This window comes from Panthera onca, chromosome F1, assembly GCF_046562875.1.
Source record: "Panthera onca isolate mPanOnc1 chromosome F1, mPanOnc1 haplotype 2, whole genome shotgun sequence".
Lineage (NCBI taxonomy): Eukaryota > Metazoa > Chordata > Mammalia > Carnivora > Felidae > Panthera > Panthera onca.
In genome coordinates, this window is record NC_138355.1 from 44,899,438 (window position 1) to 44,920,990 (window position 21,553).

Below are 21,553 nucleotides of genomic sequence, written 5' to 3' on the forward strand. Positions count from 1 at the left end.
AGGTCACGATCTCACGGTCCGTGAGTTCGAGCCCCGCGTCAGGCTCTGGGCTGATGGCTCGGAGCCTGGAGCCTGTTTCCGATTCTGTGTCTCCCTCTCTCTCTGCTCCTCCCCCGGTCATGCTCTGTCTCTCTCTGTCCCAAAAATAAATTAAAAACGTTGAAAAAAAAATTAAAAAAAAAAAAAAAAAAAAAAAAGAAGCTAGTCTGTGGAAAATTCAGTCATCACGTGTAAAATTGGAAGTGAAAAATTCAGTCGTCACTAATACCTACAGTAGCAGGCGTCCAAGATAGACCCCGGTGATGTCTGCCTCCCATTATTCATACCCTGCTGAAACTTACTGCAAAACAGCTTTACAGAGGCATTGGGAACTGTTAAAAAGAAGCCAGGCCTCTAAGCACTGACAACCATTAAAACATATTCAAGATACATTGTAAAGTGGGGGGAGAAAAGCAAACTGCAAAACAATATGCGTAGCGTTGGCTTGTTCATATCTCAAAAATACTGTGTTTCACTCATTCCAAAACATACATCCTTTCAGCTGTTCTTATCTCTGATCAGTGGCCGGTCAGAGTTTAATTGGCGGGTGTTTTTTGTCTTAGAGTTCCGTAAAACAAGATGTGTCTTACAATCAAGGATCCCTTAGATTTGATGAAATATGATATAACTCTATATAGTATACCAATCAGACCAGGACTGGAGCTTGTAAAGCCCTAGCCTGAAAAACCCTTCAGCTGTGTGGCAAGCCTTCTGCTAAGCTGAAAAACCCTAGGTGTTGTGGCACAGACAGGAATTGGTTACCAGGAACCTGCCTGGCAGGCCTGGTTGACATGGCAATCAGAGTATTGTCATGTAAGGCAGGGATGGGACTGGGATTCTAATGTGCCTTCTCACTATGAAAGGAGATTAAACGCCCAAGAGTGAGGAGCCCCCGGACTGCTCTGACCTGGACTAGCTGAGGCTCCCACACGAAGCCGGTAGCTGGCAGAACAAGCCTAAGAGGAAATAAAAGGTGCCTGCAGTCCCATCCGCTTTAGACTGTCAAACGTATGCTTTCTTAGTAGCAGCACTGTATCCTTTACCCAAGTTTGGTAAAATGTTGCCATCGAAGGAAGTTCTGTTGAGCCACCAACCCAGAGGGGATCTTGGGCTCCTACTGTATCAAGAGTAATGGATTTAGATAGATTTGCACACAAAAGCGTTAGAATATATGCTAAATTAGTGAGAGATGATTTTGCAGGAATGAAATTAATGTTGAGTTAAACGTTCTACAGTTCTGTGTTATTTAAAAATTTTAAAAACGACTCATATGTATTTCTTTTATAATCAGAGGAAAAAAAAAAGGTAAACACATTCAAATTGGAAAGTAAAGGATAACGTTAATAATGAAGTGGCCAGATGTTTTTTCCCTTTCCATACTCCAACCGTCATGAACTTTGTAATGAGCATGAATTATTTTTTCAATACAAAAACATAACAGAAACCCATCCAAACTCAATTTCACCTCTTCAAACAAAAAAAAATGCACAGATGCTTCCACGCTGCTTGGGGATAGTAGTTTATTTCTAAATTAAAACTCTACACGGTTGAGGCGGTTTATTCATGAAGCAAATTCTTTGGTAAGAATACACTGAGGGCCTACTGTCTATAGACACAGTTCTCGCGGCTTTCGCGCTTATTACCTCACTCAATTAAAAATGAAAAGGAAAACTTTTTTTTTTTTTTTTAAACCAAAGACGGTTTCAAGAAACCCGTAAGTTCCTGAAACGCGTTCCTCGCCAGGGAAGTTACCCCGCGTCCTAGCTCCTCCCCTCTCACGTGACCCTGCGACTCGGGGAAGCCATCTTAAGCCTCGCCTCACAGAGGAAACTACATCTCCCAGAATGCTTTCTCCTTGCGTCGTGCTGGCACTTTTACTGGCCGGGTCCTAGAGCTGAGCCTGTAGCCAGGCGCCATCTTTGACGCTGGCAGTCTTGGATTTCTGCTGGTGTTGCTGCTGTGAGGACGGCGGGCGGTAGCGGCTAAGAAAGAAGAAAGACGTGGCAGCAAGCGGGAGTCGGGGACAGTGTCGGCGGTTCGGTAAAGTTTCTGTTCTCTGGTAACTAGACCCGTTTTTTGATTCCCGGTGGCTCGGGGCAGGGGAGGTGGGGGAGAGGGCGAGGGGAGTGGCCGCGGCCTCCCCTCGCCCCCGGGTTGCGGCCTAGCCCGGGAAGTCAGAGCGGGTCCTTTGGCCCCGCCGTAACGACCCCCCCCCTTCCCCCACCTCCGGCCCGCCGCCCTCGCCGGGGCGAGCTGGGAGCCTCGGGCTCCCGCTCACAGTTCCCGTCCACCCCACCCCCACCCGCTGCACCCCACCCCCACGGCGCCTGCTCCTTTCCCAACAACCTTCCTCCCCTCCCCCACATCCGGTGTTGGCGAAACCGTAGGAGCCCGCCGCAGCCCCGGAAAGCCGGCTTGTTCCCGACTCCCGAAGAGAGAACTGACACTAGATCGCTTTCTTCGCGACAACAGTTTCCCCAGTTTAGCGGTCCCCCACTGCCTAAATCAAACTGAGTGCCAGGAGCTGAATTTACCTACTCTCATTCCTCTCCAGGGTCCCACTACTTGGGAGACACTCTCAAACTCCACATACAGAAAGCCACCGACCTTAATCCGGTATCCTACACCCCTTCCTTACCTTAATTAACTCCCACCCCAGCCCTCCGCATCGGAGTCAAGAACAACAGGGACACTTCCGTTCTCCTTGTAGGATTGATGAAACCGTAATGAAGAACACCCCCTAAGCTCCCATAATCGGTGCGGATTCCTATGGGGAAGGCCCATGTTGTTGACATCTTGCAGGCCTTGGTTCTGGACCTTGAGAAGGAGGCTGTGGAACTAGTGATAGCGATGCTTTTTAGGGTAAATGTATGTAGGTATTGGGGGAAGGGGAGGGATCAACCGAAAAGCAATGAAAGTGGTTTACAGCTCAGATTTCAGTTCTTGCTGCTCCTATAGAGTTCAACTCGAGTTACTCCTTTACAGGCAGTAAAGCTTCCCCAGTCTAAAAATGTGGCAGAACGAAATTTGGATTAACTCTTGATACAAACAGTAAATTGAAAATGCAGCTTGTGAACCTTACACATTTTTACTCCCAAATTCCTTTTTTTTAGCCACCTGCATTTTTAAAAATTGAATTATTGTTATTTAGAGCTGAAAGGGCTCGATTAGCGTATGCTGTTAATGACCAGTATGTGGAGTTTGCTTTATATTTCCCGGATTTGACTTTTTGGGTTGTATTGTCAAATCACAGTCCTAAGTGATGAATGTTGAATGATGCACTATGTTTTTGTTTAAGTGAGGTTTCCTGAAATTAAATAATTTCAGAACTAAGGGAAATTGATGTTGCTACCATGACGCATCCTAAAAATACACACTTTAAAAGCTGAAGGCATTTCAAGCAGAGATAGTTCTTGATGAACCAGACAGAACATGGACCTGGGATTTGGAAGACCTGGCTTCTAGCTGCTACTAACTCTATGACTCTGGGAAGGTGGCCCTCGGTTCCTTTTTTCTATAACACGAAGAGATTGGACTGTTTGAATTCAGATTCAGAGCTCAGAAGCTGGAAGGGATCATAAAGCCCTATAAGAAAGAGTTTGGGAATGTTCTCCATTGCTGTCACTTTTCTTCCAAAAATAACCTGGCTTGGAAGTCATTGTTCCAAAGGGAATTTGATTCCCCATAGAAATTGGAGACAAGGTAATGCGATTAGAGAGGAACAGCTGTATTTCTGCTTGAGTGATAAACCCACTAAGAGATTCTGGGACGAATTTTGGAGACCTAAAGAGAATGAGTGTATGTACCTTAAGTGCACCAGTTTCCTCGCTTGCTCCTGGCCGAAGATGCAGCACTTTTAGCGGTGCTGGGATTCTGGGATGTGTTCCTATTAATTCTAACACAGATGAAGATGATGTGGTAGAGGGGAAGATGGTGGCCGAAGGAATGGATAAAGAGGCAAAATTGCCTGCTAAAAAGAAAAGGAAGAAGGGTTTACGGATTAAGGGGAAAAGGCGAAGAAAAAAACTGCTCCTTGCAAAAAAGTTTAGTAAGGATTTGGCATCTGGGAGGCCTGTTGCGGATGCGCCTGCTCTATTAGCTTCCAGTGCCCATGAGCAGGATGAAGAAAGTCTTTTCGAGAGCAATATAGAGAAACAGATCTACCTACCCAGCACCAGGGCCAAGACCTCCATTGTGTGGCACTTCTTTCACGTTGACCCCCAGTATACCTGGCGAGCTATTTGTAACCTCTGTGAAAAAAGTGTCAGCAGGGGTAAACCAGGCAGCCATCTGGGGACATCTACTCTACAACGACATCTGCAGGCAAGGCATTCGCCTCACTGGACCAGGGCCAACAAATTTGGAGTCACTAGTGGGGAGGAGGATTTTCCTTTGGATGTGCCTTTATCTCCCTCTTCTGCTGGAAGCAGTGGAAGCTTTGAATATATCTCTACTGATCCATTAGATGAAAACAGAATGGGTAAGAAACGTGATAAATCGGTATCTGATGCCCTGAGGGCAGAAAGAGGGAGATTTCTCATCAAAAGTAACATTGTCAAGCATGCCTTAATTCCCGGGACAAGAGCCAAGACATCTGCGGTTTGGAATTTTTTTTATACTGATCCTCAGCACATCTCAAGAGCCGTGTGCAATATATGTAAACGGAGCGTGAGCCGGGGTAGGCCAGGTTCTCACTTGGGAACTTCAACGCTTCAACGACACTTGCAGGCCACACATCCCATCCATTGGGCCGTTGCCAACAAAGACAGTGGTGCGGCTGGGAATGGATTAGATGAGACTGAGACTGAGAGAAATGATCTCCTAAGCGATCCTCTGCATGGAGAGAAGTCTACAGGCAGCCACAGTTTAACAGCCGAGGACCTTAGTGACTCTGATTCAGACGAACCTCCTGTATTAGAGGTGGAAAATAGTAGAAGATCTGAGAGTCCTAATCCTGTTGCAGAGCAAGACACTCTGACCCATGCACAGGAGAGAGAAACAACATATTCTGAAAATTCAGTCTCAAGCCAAATAAGTCAGGCAATTATTCAGATGATTGTGGAGGATATGCATCCTTACAACTACTTCTCAACCCCAGCCTTTCAGAGGTTCATGCAGATTGTGGCCCCCGACTATAGATTACCGTCTGAGACTTACTTTTTCACGAAGGCTGTACCTCAATTGTATGATTGGGTCAGAGAAAAAATTTTCTTAACTTTGGAGAACGTTCAAAGCCAAAAGATCCACTTGACTGTGGACATCTGGACCCACGACCCATCCACGGACTATTTCATTGTGACTGTACACTGGGTCTCTTTGGAAACTGCACCTTCTAGTAACGGCAGGATCCCCAATTTTAGAAAGTGGGCAGTACTTTGTGTGACAGGTTTGGCCAAAGACTGTTTGATAACCAACATTTTACAAGAATTAAATGACCAGATTGGTCTGTGGCTTTCTCCTAATTTCCTCATTCCTAGCTTCATTGTTTCTGACAATTCTTCTAATGTGGTACACGCAATCAAAGATGGTGGTTTTACCCATGTGCCATGCTTCCTGCATTGTTTGAATATAGTCATTCAGGACTTCTTCTGTGAGCACAAAAGCATTGAGAATATGTTAGTAGCTGCTAGGAAAACCTGTCATCATTTTAGTCATTCAGTCAAAGCCCGTCAGATACTGCAAGAGTTCCAAAACGATCACCAGCTCCCGTGGAAGAATTTGAAGCAGGATGAAACTGGCCATTGGATTTCTACCTTTTATATGTTAAAATGGCTCTTGGAGCATTGCTATTCAGTTCACCATAGCCTTGGCAGAGCCAGTGGAGTTGTGCTCACCTCCCTTCAGTGGACTCTAATGACTTACGTTTGCGATATTCTGAAACCATTTGAGGAGGCCACCCAGAAAGTGAGTGTCAGGACCACAGGATTGAATCAGGTGCTACCCCTAATCCATCATCTACTTCTTTCTCTGCAGAAGCTCAGAGAAGATTTTCAAATAAGAGGTATTACTCAGGCACTCAATCTGGTGGACAGTTTATCTCTGAAACTTGAAACTGATTCCCTCCTGAGCGCCATGCTCAAATCCAAGCCTTGTATCTTGGCTGCTTTGTTAGACCCTTGCTTTAAAAACCGTTTGGAAGACTTTTTCCCTCAAGGTGCTGATTTAGAAACTTACAAGCAGATCCTTGCAGAAGAAGTTTGCAACTATATGGAATCGTCAGAGGTCTGCCATATTGCAACTTCAGATGCTTCTGGTCCCTCAGGCATCGTAGGAGCTGATTCGTTTACCTCATCTATAAGAGAAGGCACCTCCAGTTCAGGGTCTTTTGATAGCTCAGCTGCAGATAATGTTGCCATTGGAAGCAAAAGCTTCATGTTTCCTTCTGCCATAGCAGTAGTGGATGAATACTTCAAAGAGAAGTATTCAGAGATCTCAGGAGGTGGTGACCCTTTGATTTACTGGCAGAGGAAGGTGAGCATATGGCCAGCTTTGACCCAAGTTGCCATTCAGTATCTGAGCTGCCCCATGTGTAGTTGGCAATCTGAATGTATCTTTACTGCAAATAGCCAGTTTCATCCAAAACAGATCATGAGCCTGGACTTTGACAATATAGAACAGCTGATGTTTTTGAAAATGAACTTGAAAAATGTTAACTATGATTATTCTACATTGGTTCTGAGCTGGGATCCTGGGAATGAAGTTATTCAAAGCAATGAAAAAGAAATATTACCTTAATTTCTTTTTCCTTTTTCCATTTGAAATGGGCAACTTGTTGCTATGTTACTGTATCCTAATTGCTATAGTTGTTAAACATAGTTACACTAATTATTCTTAATACACACATCTGGGGAAACCTGAAAACACAAAAAGTGCTGAAAATTCCTCAGAGGTAATAATGTTGACAGAGTGAAGATTAAAAATTTCACAGTAGTAACTCAATATAGCTGTCACTTGAAATTTTGTTTATACCAATTAAGAGAGAAAAGGCATTTTTTAACTTAAAAAATATAGTGCAGCATTGAAAGGCTTTAGGCTATTTCTGGCTGGTAGATTGAATTGTAATTGGTTTTAAGTAAAAAAAAATTTCTCCCATCGTGGGAAATTTGATTTCTCTGAAACCAATGAAATTGAAGGGAAAACATACTAAGCTGGTATTCCTCCCCGTCTCTCCCATTTTTCTGTTCCTTTAAAAACCCTCATCCATACTTACAAGTTGGCAAAACCAAAACTCACGAAATTTGGAAATTTCTAATTGCCTCCTCATACTGGTCAGCTTTATAATTTCAACTTACTGAGTGTGATAGAGTTACCCTTTACCCTTTATATTTAGGGATTGGATCTAAGTAGAAGGGGAACATTAGAAAACAATTGGGAAAAATTACTAAAATTACTTTTAGTCTTTGAGTTGCCTTTTTAAAGCTTTATAAAATAGTGGGAAAACAATAAAATAAAGACTGTATGGGTACTTTTTACACATACGGGCAAATGACATAATAGGTTTACAGAAATTGAGAAAGATTGAATGGGAATTGGAATAAAAGCCCCAGGAGCATACTTTTGACAAATGCAGTGTCCGTGTCCCAAAGAATGTTTCTCATTGTAAGTGATCTTAAGTGTCTTAAGATATATATGCTGAATGATCCATAATACTGTATTCTTAACTGTGAGATTGTTCTTTGGCTTTTAATCTTAGCTAAACATAAGCATTCAGTATTTTCAGGTGTTAGGAATCACTGCCTCACTGGTAAAATAAGAGAATTGATCTCAGTGACCTTTAAAGTCCCTTTCCACTCTTAAAGTATGTTTCTGTGGTTGAGTGGGAGGCCAGAGAATGATGACTTTTAGTGAAAGTCTATTACAAGTTTCAGACTGAATAACTAATGTAAGATCCCAATTTTTCCTTTTTTTCATTTTAGATTTGGGGATATTCCCTGCCCAAAAATTTCCTGGAAAATTGACTAGTATTAAGTGTGAGTAAAAGGTGTCCACTTTTTTTTAAGTTTTGATTTTAGTTTTGTCTTGGATAGTATTTGGCAAGATTTAGCCTAGAAACTATGTAGTACTTATTACATGAGAATCAAAATTGCTTTGTTACGGGGCTGGTTTCAAAATTTAGAACTCATTTCTCTGTATCAAAATTGTTCTTTTTTTGTTTTTGGGGTTTTTTTGTTTTTTTTGTTTTTGTTTTTGTTTTTTAAATTCTTAAATGGTAAATGTACCATTGTGCAATGAAATTTCAACTCCCAAAGTTTACCCTTTTACTAACTGGAGTAAATGAATAATTACAAAGTCTTTAGTTGTAGCCATCATTTGTAAAAAAAAAAAAAAAAGAAAAAAAGAAAAAAAAGAAAAGAAAAAAAAATGAAACCGGGCTGCATAAGCAAGCCTTTGCAGGGCCAATATTGAATGTTATACCAGTGACACTGGTGTTGCTGTAAAAGAAGAAAAAAGAAAATCCTCCCTTGGATAGAAGCTTTCTGTATTTTGACAGTCCCAGTTCAGGATGGCTATAATGCTGCTCTGCCTTCTACAGCTTGCTGCACCACTCTGTAGTTACTCGATAACTATACGTTTCTATCTTTTTTGGTTAAACACTCCCTGAAGATGATAAAGATGATAATGATGTACATACATCCGTATTAGTATTATACACATTGATACATGTGTAAGGATCTCCCTTCATGTTTACTCTGTGGGCTGGGCGAAATTTAGTGTAACATACTGGTACACATCATGATACTTTGGTATAAGAGTAAGTTCACTATTTTTATAATGAACCCAAATCTGAAGGCTTTTATAGTGTATTTTAAAAGGGAAAACTTACCCAAATGTTTTATTTCTACACATTTGTGTATATGTGTGTGTGTGTGTATAAGCCAGTTAGTATGTATGTATATGTATATTATATACATAAAACACTATATTTTTTCATACAAGTATGCTTTTATTATACAGATAATAAAGATGGGGGAAGGTTTCTGTTTTTTTCTTAATAGGTGAAGAAATCTTGAAGACCAGAAATTGGATCTTATTGAATTTTGGTGTTCTTTTTCTTTTTTCTTTTTCTTCTTTCTTTTTAAATTATATTGTTCGGCTATGGAAGATGGATTTTTTTTTTCCCAATAATCTTTTGAATCTCAAGTTCATCTTTAAATGAACTCTCTTTTTGTTGGTTTTTTGTTTTTGTTTTTGAGGAGATAACTAACCCTAGCTGTCTCCAGTCTGACAAAGGTTATTCAAATGGACTTAATCTCCCAGTAGTTGGGAGATGTTTTAAAAACACCTCCTGTGTTTGAATTGTGGCTGAGAGGTTTCCTTGGCAATGTGAGGAGGAAAATTCTTTCTGCCTCATTATTATTAATTCATGGATTGAGTGTTGGTTCGACCTACAGGCGTAATAGATTGGAACTCAGTGAAGACACAGAGGTTCCTGTTGAGAGCAAGCAGCTAATGTAAGTGTGGGAATGGGGTTTTTCTTATTAAGGGAGTGAACATTTTTGTAATTTAAGGCATAATTTTCCTGGGTCAGTAAGAAATTAAAAAGCCATTGTCAAGCCATTTTTTTCTTGTAATTATTTACAAGCTTTTGGTTTGGGGATGGAAAAACTCCCCCCCCCCCCCACCTCCTTTTTTGATAATACATGCACATTATTAAAAAAGTAAAAACAGGGGCGCCTGGGTGGCGCAGTCGGTTAAGCGTCCGACTTCAGCCAGGTCACGATCTCGCGGTCTGTGAGTTCGAGCCCCGCGTCAGGCTCTGGGCTGATGGCTCGGAGCCTGGAGCCTGTTTCCGATTCTGTGTCTCCCTCTCTCTCTGCCCCTCCCCCGTTCATGCTCTGTCTCTCTCTGTCCCAAAAATAAATAAAAAACGTTAAAAAAGTAAAAACAATATACCACCTAATAGTAAGAGGTGATTCCATGTCCTCTTAAAAAAGCACCATCAGGGGCGCCTGGGTGGCTCTTTCGGTTAAGCGTCTGGCTTCGGCCTGTGTCTCCCATCTCGCCGTTCCAAGTTCGAGCCCCACTGTGGGCTCTGTGCTGATGGCTCAGCTTGGGGCCTGTTTCAGATTCTGTATCTCCCTCTCTGCCCCTTCCCCATGCACGCACTGTTTTTCAAAAATAAAATAAACATTAAATTTTGTTTTTGTTTTTTTTGTTTTTTTTTAATAAAGCACTATCAAAGGGTGCCTGGGTGACTCAGTCAGTTAAGCATTGGACTCTTGATTTCAGCTCAGGTCATGATGTCATGGTGAGATCAAGCCCTTCATCTGGCTCTGCATTGGGTATGGAGCCTGCTTGAGATTCTCTCTCTCTCTCCCCCTCCCCTTCCCCAGCTTGTGCGAGTGCTTTCTCTCTCTCTCTCTCTCTCAAAAACACCATCTGTAGTTTATCATGACATAGTTCCATGTCCCTGCACGTAGATCTGCCTCATCTGTTTTTTTAATGACGCGATAGTGTTCTTTTATATGGAAGTGCTGTAGTTTAATATCTCTCACTGATAGACATTTGGGGCTTTGCCATTAAAAAAAATAATAACCGTCCATCCAGTTAACGGCCCTGTACACACATCTGTGTAAACTCTTTCCCTAAAAACAGTTTTCAGATGTGAATTAATACAATTCTCTAAAGAGGGTGTACTAGTTTACGTGAGTAAAGATGTTTTTTGAATTTGTAAAAGTTCTTGATATATCCTTTTAACTATGGTGATGCTAGGAAAGGTTCCCCCCCACCCCTACTCCCGGCCCAACCTGAGCCTACTAAAAAAATATCACTCACTTAGGGGCACCTGGCGGCTGGTTAACCGTCTGACTTCAGTTCAGGTCATGATCTCATGGTCTGTGAGTTCGAGCCCCACACTGGGCTCTATGCTGATAGTGTAGAGCCTGCTTCAGATCCTCTGTCTCCTCTCTCTGCCCTGCCCTTGCTCTCTCGGACTTGCTTTCTTTCTCTTTCAAAAGTAAATAAACATTTTTTAAAAAATACCATGCATTTATTTTCCAGTGCTTGGTTATATTTTTTATATTAATAATGTAATCTAGAACTACCCTATGATCCAGTGATCAGACTACTAGATATTTACCCAGAGAACACAAAAATAGTAGTTGAAAGGGACACATGCACCCTAATGTTCATTGCAGCATTATCTGCAATAGCCAAATTATGGAAACAGCCCAAGTGTCCATTGATGGATGAATGGATAAAGAAGATGTGGTAAATGTATACAATGGAATATTATTCAACCATAAGAAAGAATGAAATCTTGGCCATTTGCAACAAAATGGATGGAGCTAGAGAGTATTATGCTAGGGAAAATTAGAGAAAGACAAATATCACGTGATTTTACTCGTGGAATTTAAGAAACAAAACAAGCAAAGGTGGGAAGAGAGACAAATCAAGAAACCGACTCTTAACTATAGAGAACAAACTGATGGGTGGGGGAATGGGCGAAATAGGTGATGGGAATTAAGGAGTGCACTTGGGATGAGCACTGGGTGACGTATGGAAGCGTTCAATCACTTTTGTATACATGAAACAGTGTTCATTGACTAATTGGAACTTAAATAGGAACTTAAAAACCAAAAATGTAATCTAGGGGTTATACTAATGTGGCATTGCCTCTCCGTCCCATAAACAGGGCAGCTGTCCTTTTTGCCGAGCACAGTTACCAATTTAGAATCTTTATTAGTATAGAGCTTTAATTAGCGAGCTAAAGCCTCTTTGCTCTCTTTGCTTTTATTACCCTGGAACCTTTTTGTATAAAGGAGAAGGTTTTTTTGTTGTTGTTGTTTTTTCAAATGGGAGGCCAAAGTTTTTTAAATTTCAAATGCCACTTTTTTCATAAGTCACATTTATCCATGGACTTGCTTGAATTCTGTGGATCTTACATTCACTTGTTTGGGAATGCTACATTTAAATGTTCTATTTCACTCTGTAATAGCAATAAGTCTTGTTGTTTTTTCTTTTCTTTTTAACGTTTGTTTATTTTGAGAGAGAAAGAGCACGAGTAGGGGAGGGACAGAGAGAGAATCCAAGCAGGCTCCTTACTTTTGGAGACTTACTATGTAAAACTTCCAAGTCCCGAGATCTTGAAATGTACTTTGAAAGGACATATCTAAGGTCATAATCTTCCTTTTAAATTCTGGTGCATAGCATTTTGTCTTTCGTCATTTAGAGATTCAGATGATGTCATGTCAAGTCTGATTTTCTTTGTTGTCAGTCTGCTTTTTCCTAGAAATCTGTGTGATTCTATCTTCACTCCTTGGAATTTGACATTTTCAGCTTATCTCTGGTACAGTAGAGATATCTTTAAGGTTTTTTTTAAGCAATCTGTACACCCAGCATGGAGCTTGAACTCACAACCCTGAGATCAAGAGTCGCACACTTCACTGACTGAGCTAGCCGGGAGCCCCAGTAGAGATGTCTTTAAAGGAATTTTCTGCCTGGCATTTGATGAACACCTTTTAATTTGCAGACTCAGGTTCAAAAAATAAAAAAAAAAAACCTCAAGTTTATTCAGTGTAGGGAAATTTTACTGTATTTTATTATCTCTACCAATTCCATTCTTTTTTTTTTTTTTTTTTTTTTTAAGATTTTCCATTGTATAGAAATTGAATCTCCTGGAATTATTTCCATGTTATATACATTTTCTTGTGTTGATGTCTTTCCTCATTCTGGAAGATATCCTGACGGTGATACTGTACAATTGAGTTGTGTTTTTCATCAATGTTTATTCTGCTTCCTGTTCTTCTTTTGAAATCTCGGGGGAAGAAGCTAGAAATTTGCGTTTTCTTATTTTTTGCACTTTCTTTTGCATCTCCTCTGTTTCATAGCAATATATTCATTTGTATCAAGCTGTGTCCTTAGCATGAAGATTTTAAAAGAATTTCTTTTTCCTACATTAATTCAGGAGTGGGATAGGAGAGTTACTCCTCTTGGCTTCCTTTCACTATTGAAAAGTAATCCGGTTTTTCTTGGCATCATGAAAAGTTTTTTTCTTTTAAAACTTAAGAAATTTATCAGTGTGCATCTTGGTTTTAGGTCCTTGCAAAGTTGGGGTAGTGCTGATTACTGTCAAGTTTTGTTTTTTTAATCTCTGGAGATGGCTTTTGTTTTGTTGTGGGCTGTTTTCTTGAATAGCAGTTATATTCTTTTTTTCCCCCCTAGTGAAAGTTACAGAAGTTCAGTGTGTAAAACAGATATATGAAGGAACTGTTCTGTTGAAACATTAGTAAGGCAGTGCCCATCTACTCAACGTTCAGTCTCCGTGCTCTGTGCCCCTGTGAGGGAGTTTTGCAGAGCCTAACTAAAACAAACAAAAAACCACTCTAATTTGCAACAATTCATGCTGTTTTGCTATTATTTCTTAAGTACCATTTTGTTTGATTGGGATGTTTTCAGGAATGAAATTGACCCCTGAACCTTTTATTTTCCTTTCTAACATTTTTTTCTTTTGTAAAACGTTTTTATTCTTGTCTCATTAATACTTTCTCTTTTTGTATATGTATCATTGTAATTATTTGGATATCCCTTAGAGACTTGATCCCATTTGAGGTAGTGTTTTAAATTACCTTTTGGTGTACCTGCTATTACAGAATGCACTCCCCGTGTTTAGGGTCAGGGGAATCCTACTAGTGGATCAGTGAGGTGCTATGAAGGGTCCAATCCTTGTCCAATTCTGTAGTGGATCTGTGATGGGCGGGCCGGTTAGGACAGACTTAAATTTTTTATTATGTCTGTGTTGCATTGTATTAGAAAATTTAATGTTCTTATGAGCATAAAATAAAATATAATAAATAGCCACCTGTAATCCTGCCAATCACCCTGGTGGTAACTACTGTTAATAGTTTGGTCTCTGTTCTTCCAAACTTCCTGTTGCTTCATCTTCACTGACATTTAGTGCTGTCAGTGTTCTGGATTTTCACCATTCTAAAAGGAATTTGCAATTCCCTAATGGTGGATGATGTTGACCATTTTTTTGTGTGTTTATTTGCCATCTGTGTATCTTTGGTGAACTGTCTTTCTAGATCTTTTGCCCATTTAAAAAAAATACGTATTTTTTTTGAGAGACAGAGCCTGTGTACTTGAGTAGGGGAGGGGCAGAGAGAGAGGGAGAGAGGATCCCAAGCAGGCTCTGCACTGTCAGCACAGAGCCTGACACGGGGCTCAATCCCACCAGCTGTGAGATCATGACATGAGCCGAAGTCAGAAGTCTGACACTTAACTGACTGAGCCACCCAGGCACCCCTTTGACACTTAACTGACTGAGCCACCCAGGCACGCCTTTGTGCCCGTTTATAATTGGTTTGTTCATTTTCTTATTGGTGAGTTTTAAGTGTTCTTTTTATATTTTGGATACCAGTCCATTGTGAGTTATGTATTGTTGCTGTTTTTAATGTTTATTTTTTTTGAGAGAGAGAGACAGTGTGAGCAGGGGCTAGGGAGCAGAGAGAGAGGGAGACACAGAATCCAAAGCAGACTCCAGGCTCCCGAGCTGTCAACACAGAGCCCAGTGTGGGGCTCGAACTCATAATGAGATCATGACTTGAGGCAAAAGTCGGCCGCCTAACCAGCTGAGCCACCCAGGCGCCCCTCAGTTAGTTACATGTTTTGCAAAGATTTTCTGCCAGTCACTTGTCTTCCGTTTTCTTTTCTTTTATGTTTATTTCTGAGAGTGAGAGAGACAGAACACAAGTGGGGGAGGGGGAGAGAGAGGGAGACACAGAATCTGAAGGAGGCTCCAGGCTTCAAGCTGTCAGCACAGAGCCTGATGAGGGGCTCGAACCCATGGATTGCAAGATCATGACTTGAGCCGAAGTCAGATACTTAACCGACTGAGCCACCCAGGCACCCCCTTGTGTCCCGTTTTCTTAACAGTGTTTCCACAGAAGCCTCACCAGAAGCACCTTTAACATTCATATTTCCAGCAGCAGTTTCTTCTAGGCTTTTCTATGGCGTGCCTCCAAACTCTTCTAGTCTCTATTCATGACCCAGTTTCAAAGCTTCTTCCACATTTGTAGGTGGTTTTTCAGCCACACCCCATTTCCCAGTACTCAAATCTGTATAATGCTACATATTATCACGTCACATGGAAGTACTATAACTTTTTAAAATGACTCCAGTTTTTGAACATGTGGGTGTTTTTTCCATTGTTAGAAGCAAAGTGATGATGAACTTGATTGAATATTTACCTCGGGATAAATTCTAGAAATGAAATTGTGCATCACAGCATATGCACATTTAAAGGTTTTAGTATATGTTTAGTGGCACTCTTAATTCCTAACCTAGGTTGCTGACTTCAAGGCTGGTTTTTATTGTGGTCTGCTATTCTTGGATTAGGATTATTAGTGGGAGATATGATTGAGTTTGATTTCATTTCAAGTTGTAGATCAGTGTTTCTGAAACCTGGTCTTCTGGTATATATGAATTTATAGAAACCCTTTCCAAATTCTGGCAGGTGCTCTTACCGTGTGTTTTTATTTCTGTAGAAGCTTTCTTGAGTACTTCACTGTGAGGGCCAGGGTATGGCAAGAGCAGAGGGTGGGGTGTTGGTAGTTTTGTGTATTTTATGGAAGGAATCCCAAGGACGACTTGCACCTTGTTATAATTGGTGTGCAACTCTGTTTTTGTCAACCATGATTTCTTTTTTTTTTTTAATTTTGCCTAATTTTTTTAAGTGTATTTTTGAGACAGAGAGAGGCCATGTGTGTGAGTGGGGAAGGGGAAGAGAGAGACTCCCAAGCAGGCTCCACGCCGTCAGCGTGGAGCCTGATGTGGTGCTGGATCCCACAAACTGAGATCATGACCTGAGTTGAAATCAAAAGTTGGATGCTTAACCTGCTGAGCCACCCAGGCGCCCTGGTGTGCAACTCTTTAGCCATCTTAATTCCATAAGCTAGCTCTACAGATGTATTCAGGGGTAATTGTTTCATCAGTTATTCTAGTGAGACAGCTTTTCCCACCTACTTGTATACTTTTGAATTAAAAATGCTTGTGAAAATATTGGGACTTTTGTCAGATGAAAAAAACCTAGTTTGTCAGATACGTAGATTTAGCAAATATCTTGTGTAAAATAACGTAAATCCGATCAATAATCTAAAATTAGATTATTGGGCCACCCGGGTGGCTCAGTTGGTTAAGCGTCCAACTTTGGCTTAGGTCATGATCTTGCAGTCTGTGAGTTCGAGTCCCTCATCGGGCTCTGTGCTGACAGCTCAGAGCCTGGAGCCTGCTTCGGATTCTATGTCTCCCTCTCTCTCTGTCCCTCCTCTCTTGTGCTCTGTTTCCCCCCCCCCCCCCCCAAAATAAATAAACATTAAAAATAAAATAATAAAATGTAGATTATTTATTGAGTTAGCAGTGCTTATTTTATGCTGAAGTCATGTAATGAGCACCGTAGAGAATACAAAAGAAGGGCATGGCTATCCTTAACAAAAATTTTACATTATAAATGAGAAAGTATAATATTCACATAAGAATAAAATACTAACCAGTGCTCACTAAGCCCTGCACAGGTAAGGACATATTCATGCAATTAAAATTTGGTTTTAACAACGTGATCTCAGTCAAGGTGATTTGGAGGAAGAAGTTGGCAGAATTTATCTGAAGTACTTTAATTCATTGTCTCCTCATTTTAGGATTGCATTTTAAAGACGATTTCTGTGATTGAGTGGTCTTTTGGAAGATTAAACCCATTTCAAGAGGACTTGGAGCTGGTCCTCGCCTTGAGGAAGCAGTGGCTTGTTTTCAAGAAGCCACTTCTAATCTGAGGATCTACCCAGCATGCCTAATCAAGGAGAAGACTGCTATTTTTTTTTCTATTCTACATGTACCAAAGTAAGAATTGGCATCTCTAAATCAGTTCTTTCTACAGTTTCTCTAATAAAATTTGATAAGATTTACCCGGTATACTAAGTTTTTATGTTTTGTTTTCCTCAACTGTTCATTGTCTGCTACCTGCTACCATTGTTTAAAAAGAGAATAGCAGTCCTGGGAGACTTCATCGTTCATCCTTGTTTTTTCTCCTCTCGTATGCTCTTCACTGCCCTTCACGTTCTACAAAAGTGGAAAGGTTTACAGCGCATAGGCATCACTCACTGTTCTCTTATTGATAATTAATCTGTTCGGGGCGATTTCGGAATGAGGAGCGCTTTGGCCCAGCTTGCAAACTTTGATTTTATTTACTTTGCATTAAATGAATGTGTGGGTTGTATTATACTTCTAGAAACTATCGTGGGTTGAATTTGACTTTTTTTCTTCAGATTTCCTGCTGAGTCATCAGGCCATTATTCTAAATACGCTTTTGCAGCATTTTTTGCTTTTTCTGTGTCCAGACTTCCTGTTTTTCTGCTTGATTCTTCTGCGGCTTCATTCAGATCTATCCACTTTTCTGCGCCTTTATGACTAATTCTATAATTGTGTATGTTGTTAAAAAAACCCTTTTTTAAAATCATCTTGGTGCTGTGTTTAAAATGATCAGTTTTGAGCAAAGCCCTGATCACATCGCAGGTTGCACAGCAGTAGTGTTCTGTTTAAGATATTACCATTGTATAAAGTATATAATGAAGCATAGACTTAAACTGAAATCCTAATCTATTAACTTTCTGATTTTCCATCAAAAAAGCTAGTTACACAAGTCAAGATGTATTGAAACGGTTTTGAAGAACTGTAAAATGTATTTTTAAAGTGTACCACTTTAAATACTCCCACTTATCTTTTTGAACCCCATCTCTCAGCTTATGTCACTTATGTTATAAAATCAGATGAAGGATACTGTCAAGGAAATTATAAATTTGTTGACCTCAGATTGTTCTTGTCTTCCCCCTGCACTGTGTTCTACCTTGCCTGTCTCCTTACTCCTTTGTGTTTGTCTAGATGCCAGGAAACTGTTACAATGAACATTTCACGTAGGCTCTGTTTTGGTATCACAGTTCTTTTCTGTATTCTCTTTGTTTACAGGGTGACAGCTGTCCATTCCGTCACTGTGAAGCAGCACTAGGAAATGAAACTGTTTGCACACTGTGGCAAGAGGGGCGCTGTTTTCGACAGGTGTGCAGGTTTCGGCACATGGAGATTGATGTAAGGTTTCAGTTTGTACTGTAATATGTAGTCTGGTGTTGTGATGGGCCAATGCAAAATACAGGGGGGAAATGACATTTTATGTAATACGCAGGTTACATTTTTTTTTTTTTTTTTTTTTTTATGAGATAGTGAAATTTCTGTCATAATGCTCACCTAATTTGATATTTTGGAGTATTGGTATCATTTTCTAGGAGGCAGTTTGGTAATCTGTCGAAAGTGTAAAAATTTTGTATGTGTCACTGGGGAGTATTTTTGTTTCTATGTTTATTTTAAAACCATCTCAAACTTAGAGGAAAGCTGCAAGTACAGTATAAAATGTTTTTCTGAGCCACTTGGGAGTAAACTGTCACCTCCAAATACGTTCATGAGTATTTCCTACAAACAAGAAGGACGTTCTCCTACATAACCATAATACAGCCGTCAAAATGAGAAAATTGGGGCACCTGGGTGGCTCAGTCAGTTAAGCATCTGACTCGATTTCAGCTCAGGTCATGATCTCGTGGTTCATGAGACTGAGCCCCGCATCAGGCTCTGTGCTGACAGCGTGGAGCCTGCTTGGGATTCTCTCTCTCTCCTTCTCTGTCTCTGCCCCTCACCTGCTCTCACGTACACATGCACATGCGCTCTCTCACTCTCTCTCAAAATAAGTAGATATATGTTTTTTAAAAATGAGAAAATTAACATTGGTATATTACCTTCATTTAATCCAGAAACCCCATTCACGTTTCGCCATTGTATCAGTTACATCCATTAACGCAGAAGGAGCAAGTCCAGAATCTAGTGTTGTATGTAGCTGTCCTCGCTCTCACTCTCCCTCAGTCTAAAACAGTTGTTCAGTCTTCTTTACTTTTCATTTGCCTTGACATTTTGGTAAGTATAGGCCAGGTATTTTCTAGAATGTCCTGCAGTTTGGGTTTGTCTGGTATTTCCTCATTACTAACTTCGAGTTATGTATCTTTGACGGGAGTATTAGTTCTTCTCATTGCATGTCATTAGTGACACAGTCCTATAGTCTTTAATTATCCCATTACTGGTGATGTTAAATTAACCCTGATCCCTTCATTAAGGTGGTACCGGATTGCTTCACTATAAAGTTTTTCTTTTTGTACCTAATATGTATTTTGTGGAGAGGCACTTTGAGACCCTGTCATTGCCCCATTTCCTACCAAACTACCTGTTTTTTCCCACTTAGTTACCTATATTTGTGTGAACTCAAGGTTTTCTCTTTTATTCAATGTGTTACACTCCATTAGTATCATTTTTTTTTTTTTATCAAGTTGACCCAGATTTGCCCTTCAAGCTGACTTTTGTGTCCTTTTGATGTTTACATCATTCTTTGAACACCTTTTTGCTTTCTAGCCTAACAAGATTTTTTATTAGGCTCATCCTGTATTTTTCCTCCTCCAGCCCTGGAATCAACCATTTCTCTAAGGAGCCCTGGATCCTATTAGTGAAGAATGCTATATGTATATAGAAATAAGATTTGGGTAGCTCCTGGAGTCTCACTGCTTCCAGGCCTGCAGTGGTCAGAACAGGGGAGTATATAAGTGTATTCATATAGACACATTTACCTCATTATTTATTTTTTATGTCTGTGTATTGAATCAAGAGTTCACAAAGATGCCTTCAGTTCACCAGCACTGCAGAGTTTATTTAGTCTAGGCTCTCCTTTTCCATACTTGTAACTCTCTTTTCCAAAAGTAAGAAAGTCGCTTCCCACTGTCCTTAACATCAGCTGATTTTATCAGTCTCCTGGTTCCGTAAGCCAGTGTCGTATCACAGCCTCCTCCTTCCTCTCAGGCTCTGACATCACACATGAGGCTGCTGCTCTTCCACAGGGACATCTTGCTCACCTTGTGTTGGTTCCGACAACCCTGTAACAGGCCTTGTTCCTTGCTCCACCGTGAGGACCTCATCTTCACCATGCTTGGACCCCAACATACTGCTCCTCTCCCCGCGGATGCCCTTTTCACACCTTTGGTCTCTGATATCTGTGTTGGAGAGCCCTCCTATGTGAGATGCCTACTTTCTCACCCTGCGTGTATTCGGACTCTGTAGCAGGTCCCCACTTAGGAAGAACCTACCTTCCTTACCCTGCTTGGTCATTGCCCAATCTACGCTGGCCCTCCATAAATATACACTCCCCATCCTTCCCTGGGATCCCTTCTGCACGGAAGCCTTGCTCACCCTGCTTGGGCTCCATCACTGTGCTGGCCACCCTCCCAACTCCTTCTGGGTTCTGACACCTTAGGCCAGTTCCACCTTGTCACGTGATGCCTTCCTCATTCAGTCAGGCTCCAACACCCTGCTCTGGGCCACATGCCCAGCGTGAATGCCTACCTCTCATCTCTCAGCCTCACCTAATGCCCTTGGACTACATTGTTTGAGGGGAGGTGGGGAAGGAAGGAAGACTGACCATGCACTTTATATGCCTGGGGTTACAGAGCTACTCCAGGTAGGTTCTAGATTTATGGCCTCTTAACTGCATTCTGTGCTGCCTATCTTCCAAAGAGCAGGGAATTCACTAAATAAATTCAGAGAAATACTCTGCAGCTTTTGAAAATTAATGTAGTACTGGCAAAGTATAAATTGGCACAACTCCCTAAAAGGCGTGGTGTGTCAGAGTCTCTAAGAACATCTACATTTAGAGGGAAACCTGGGTGGCTCAGTTGGTTAAGCGTCAGACTCTTGGTTTTGGCTCAGGTCGTGATCTTACAGTTTGTGGGTTCAAGCCCCACTTGTCATCCATGCTGACAGCACGGAGCCTGTTTGGGATTCTCTCTGCCTCTCTCTCTCCCGTCCCCTGCTCATGCTCTCTCTGTCTCTCTCAAAATAAATAAATAAACCTGAAAAAAAAATTTACATTTAGATATACTCTAGAACTCGTCAGGAGACTCAGCATATAGTTGTATTTCATGGCTAAGATTTATTACAGTGATGGGGAGGTACACTGATTATAAATGAAAAAAAGACACAGGCAGAGTCTGGAGGAATCCATGTGCGGTTTTCTTTTATGATCTCCCTCTCATGACGGGTCACACAGAGCACACACTTCCCTGGCAATGAAAGTGCAGCACTACGTGTGGGATGTTCCTGCCCAGGGAAACCCATTAGAAACTCAGCATCCAAGATTTTTAATGGGGCTAATCATGTAAGCACCCTCTACCTATCACATTCCAGAACTCTAGACTCCCAGAAGGATGGCAGCCTAAGACATGTTATTTGCACAGTCTAGGCACCGTGATCAATTAACTGACTAGGAACATTCCAAGAGCCAAGTTCCCACATGCCAACCAAGGGCCAACTTAGCAAGCAGGCTACCTAAGGATAGCAGTCTTTGGGCTGTATCTTCAAAAATACTGTATGCTGGGGTTTTGTTTTGTTTTGTTTTTGTGTTTTTAGCTTTGTGTCATCTGTGCTCATATGTGCAAAAGGA

At 41.1% G+C, this 21,553-nt stretch overlaps 3 protein-coding genes across 4 annotated transcripts in view; all 3 read left to right on the top strand.

Annotated features, from left to right (window-relative positions):
• Positions 1–2,907: 2,907 nt before the first annotated feature.
• Positions 2,908–16,727, top strand: ZBED6 (zinc finger BED-type containing 6). 2 transcript variants are annotated; one of them, XM_078440765.2, is made up of 3 exons: positions 2,908–8,009; positions 9,432–9,491; positions 16,674–16,727. In XM_078440765.2, exon 1 carries the CDS (start codon positions 3,832–3,834, stop codon positions 6,772–6,774), a length of 2,943 nt encoding a protein of 980 aa, XP_078296891.1. In that variant the 5' UTR covers positions 2,908–3,831; the 3' UTR covers positions 6,775–8,009; positions 9,432–9,491; positions 16,674–16,727. The 2 variants fall into 2 exon arrangements, with proteins under 2 accessions (XP_078296891.1, XP_078296890.1); XM_078440764.2 differs by lacking the exon at positions 16,674–16,727 and having other exon boundaries at positions 9,036–9,456.
• LOC132686415 (uncharacterized) lies at positions 8,003–8,651 on the top strand. Its single transcript, XM_060644182.2, has one exon. It carries the CDS (start codon positions 8,543–8,545, stop codon positions 8,639–8,641), a length of 99 nt encoding a protein of 32 aa, XP_060500165.1. The 5' UTR covers positions 8,003–8,542; the 3' UTR covers positions 8,642–8,651.
• A 31-nt stretch (positions 16,728–16,758) lies between the features above and the next one.
• The window catches only part of ZC3H11A (zinc finger CCCH-type containing 11A), a 29,097-nt gene continuing 24,302 nt past the window's right edge, over positions 16,759–21,553 (top strand). Inside the window, exons 1-2 of the mRNA XM_060644181.3 lie at positions 16,759–16,872; positions 17,995–18,114. Of these exons, the coding sequence (XP_060500164.1) occupies positions 16,819–16,872; positions 17,995–18,114 (174 nt within the window). The 5' untranslated portion in view covers positions 16,759–16,818. The remainder of the gene's footprint in view (positions 16,873–17,994; positions 18,115–21,553) is intronic.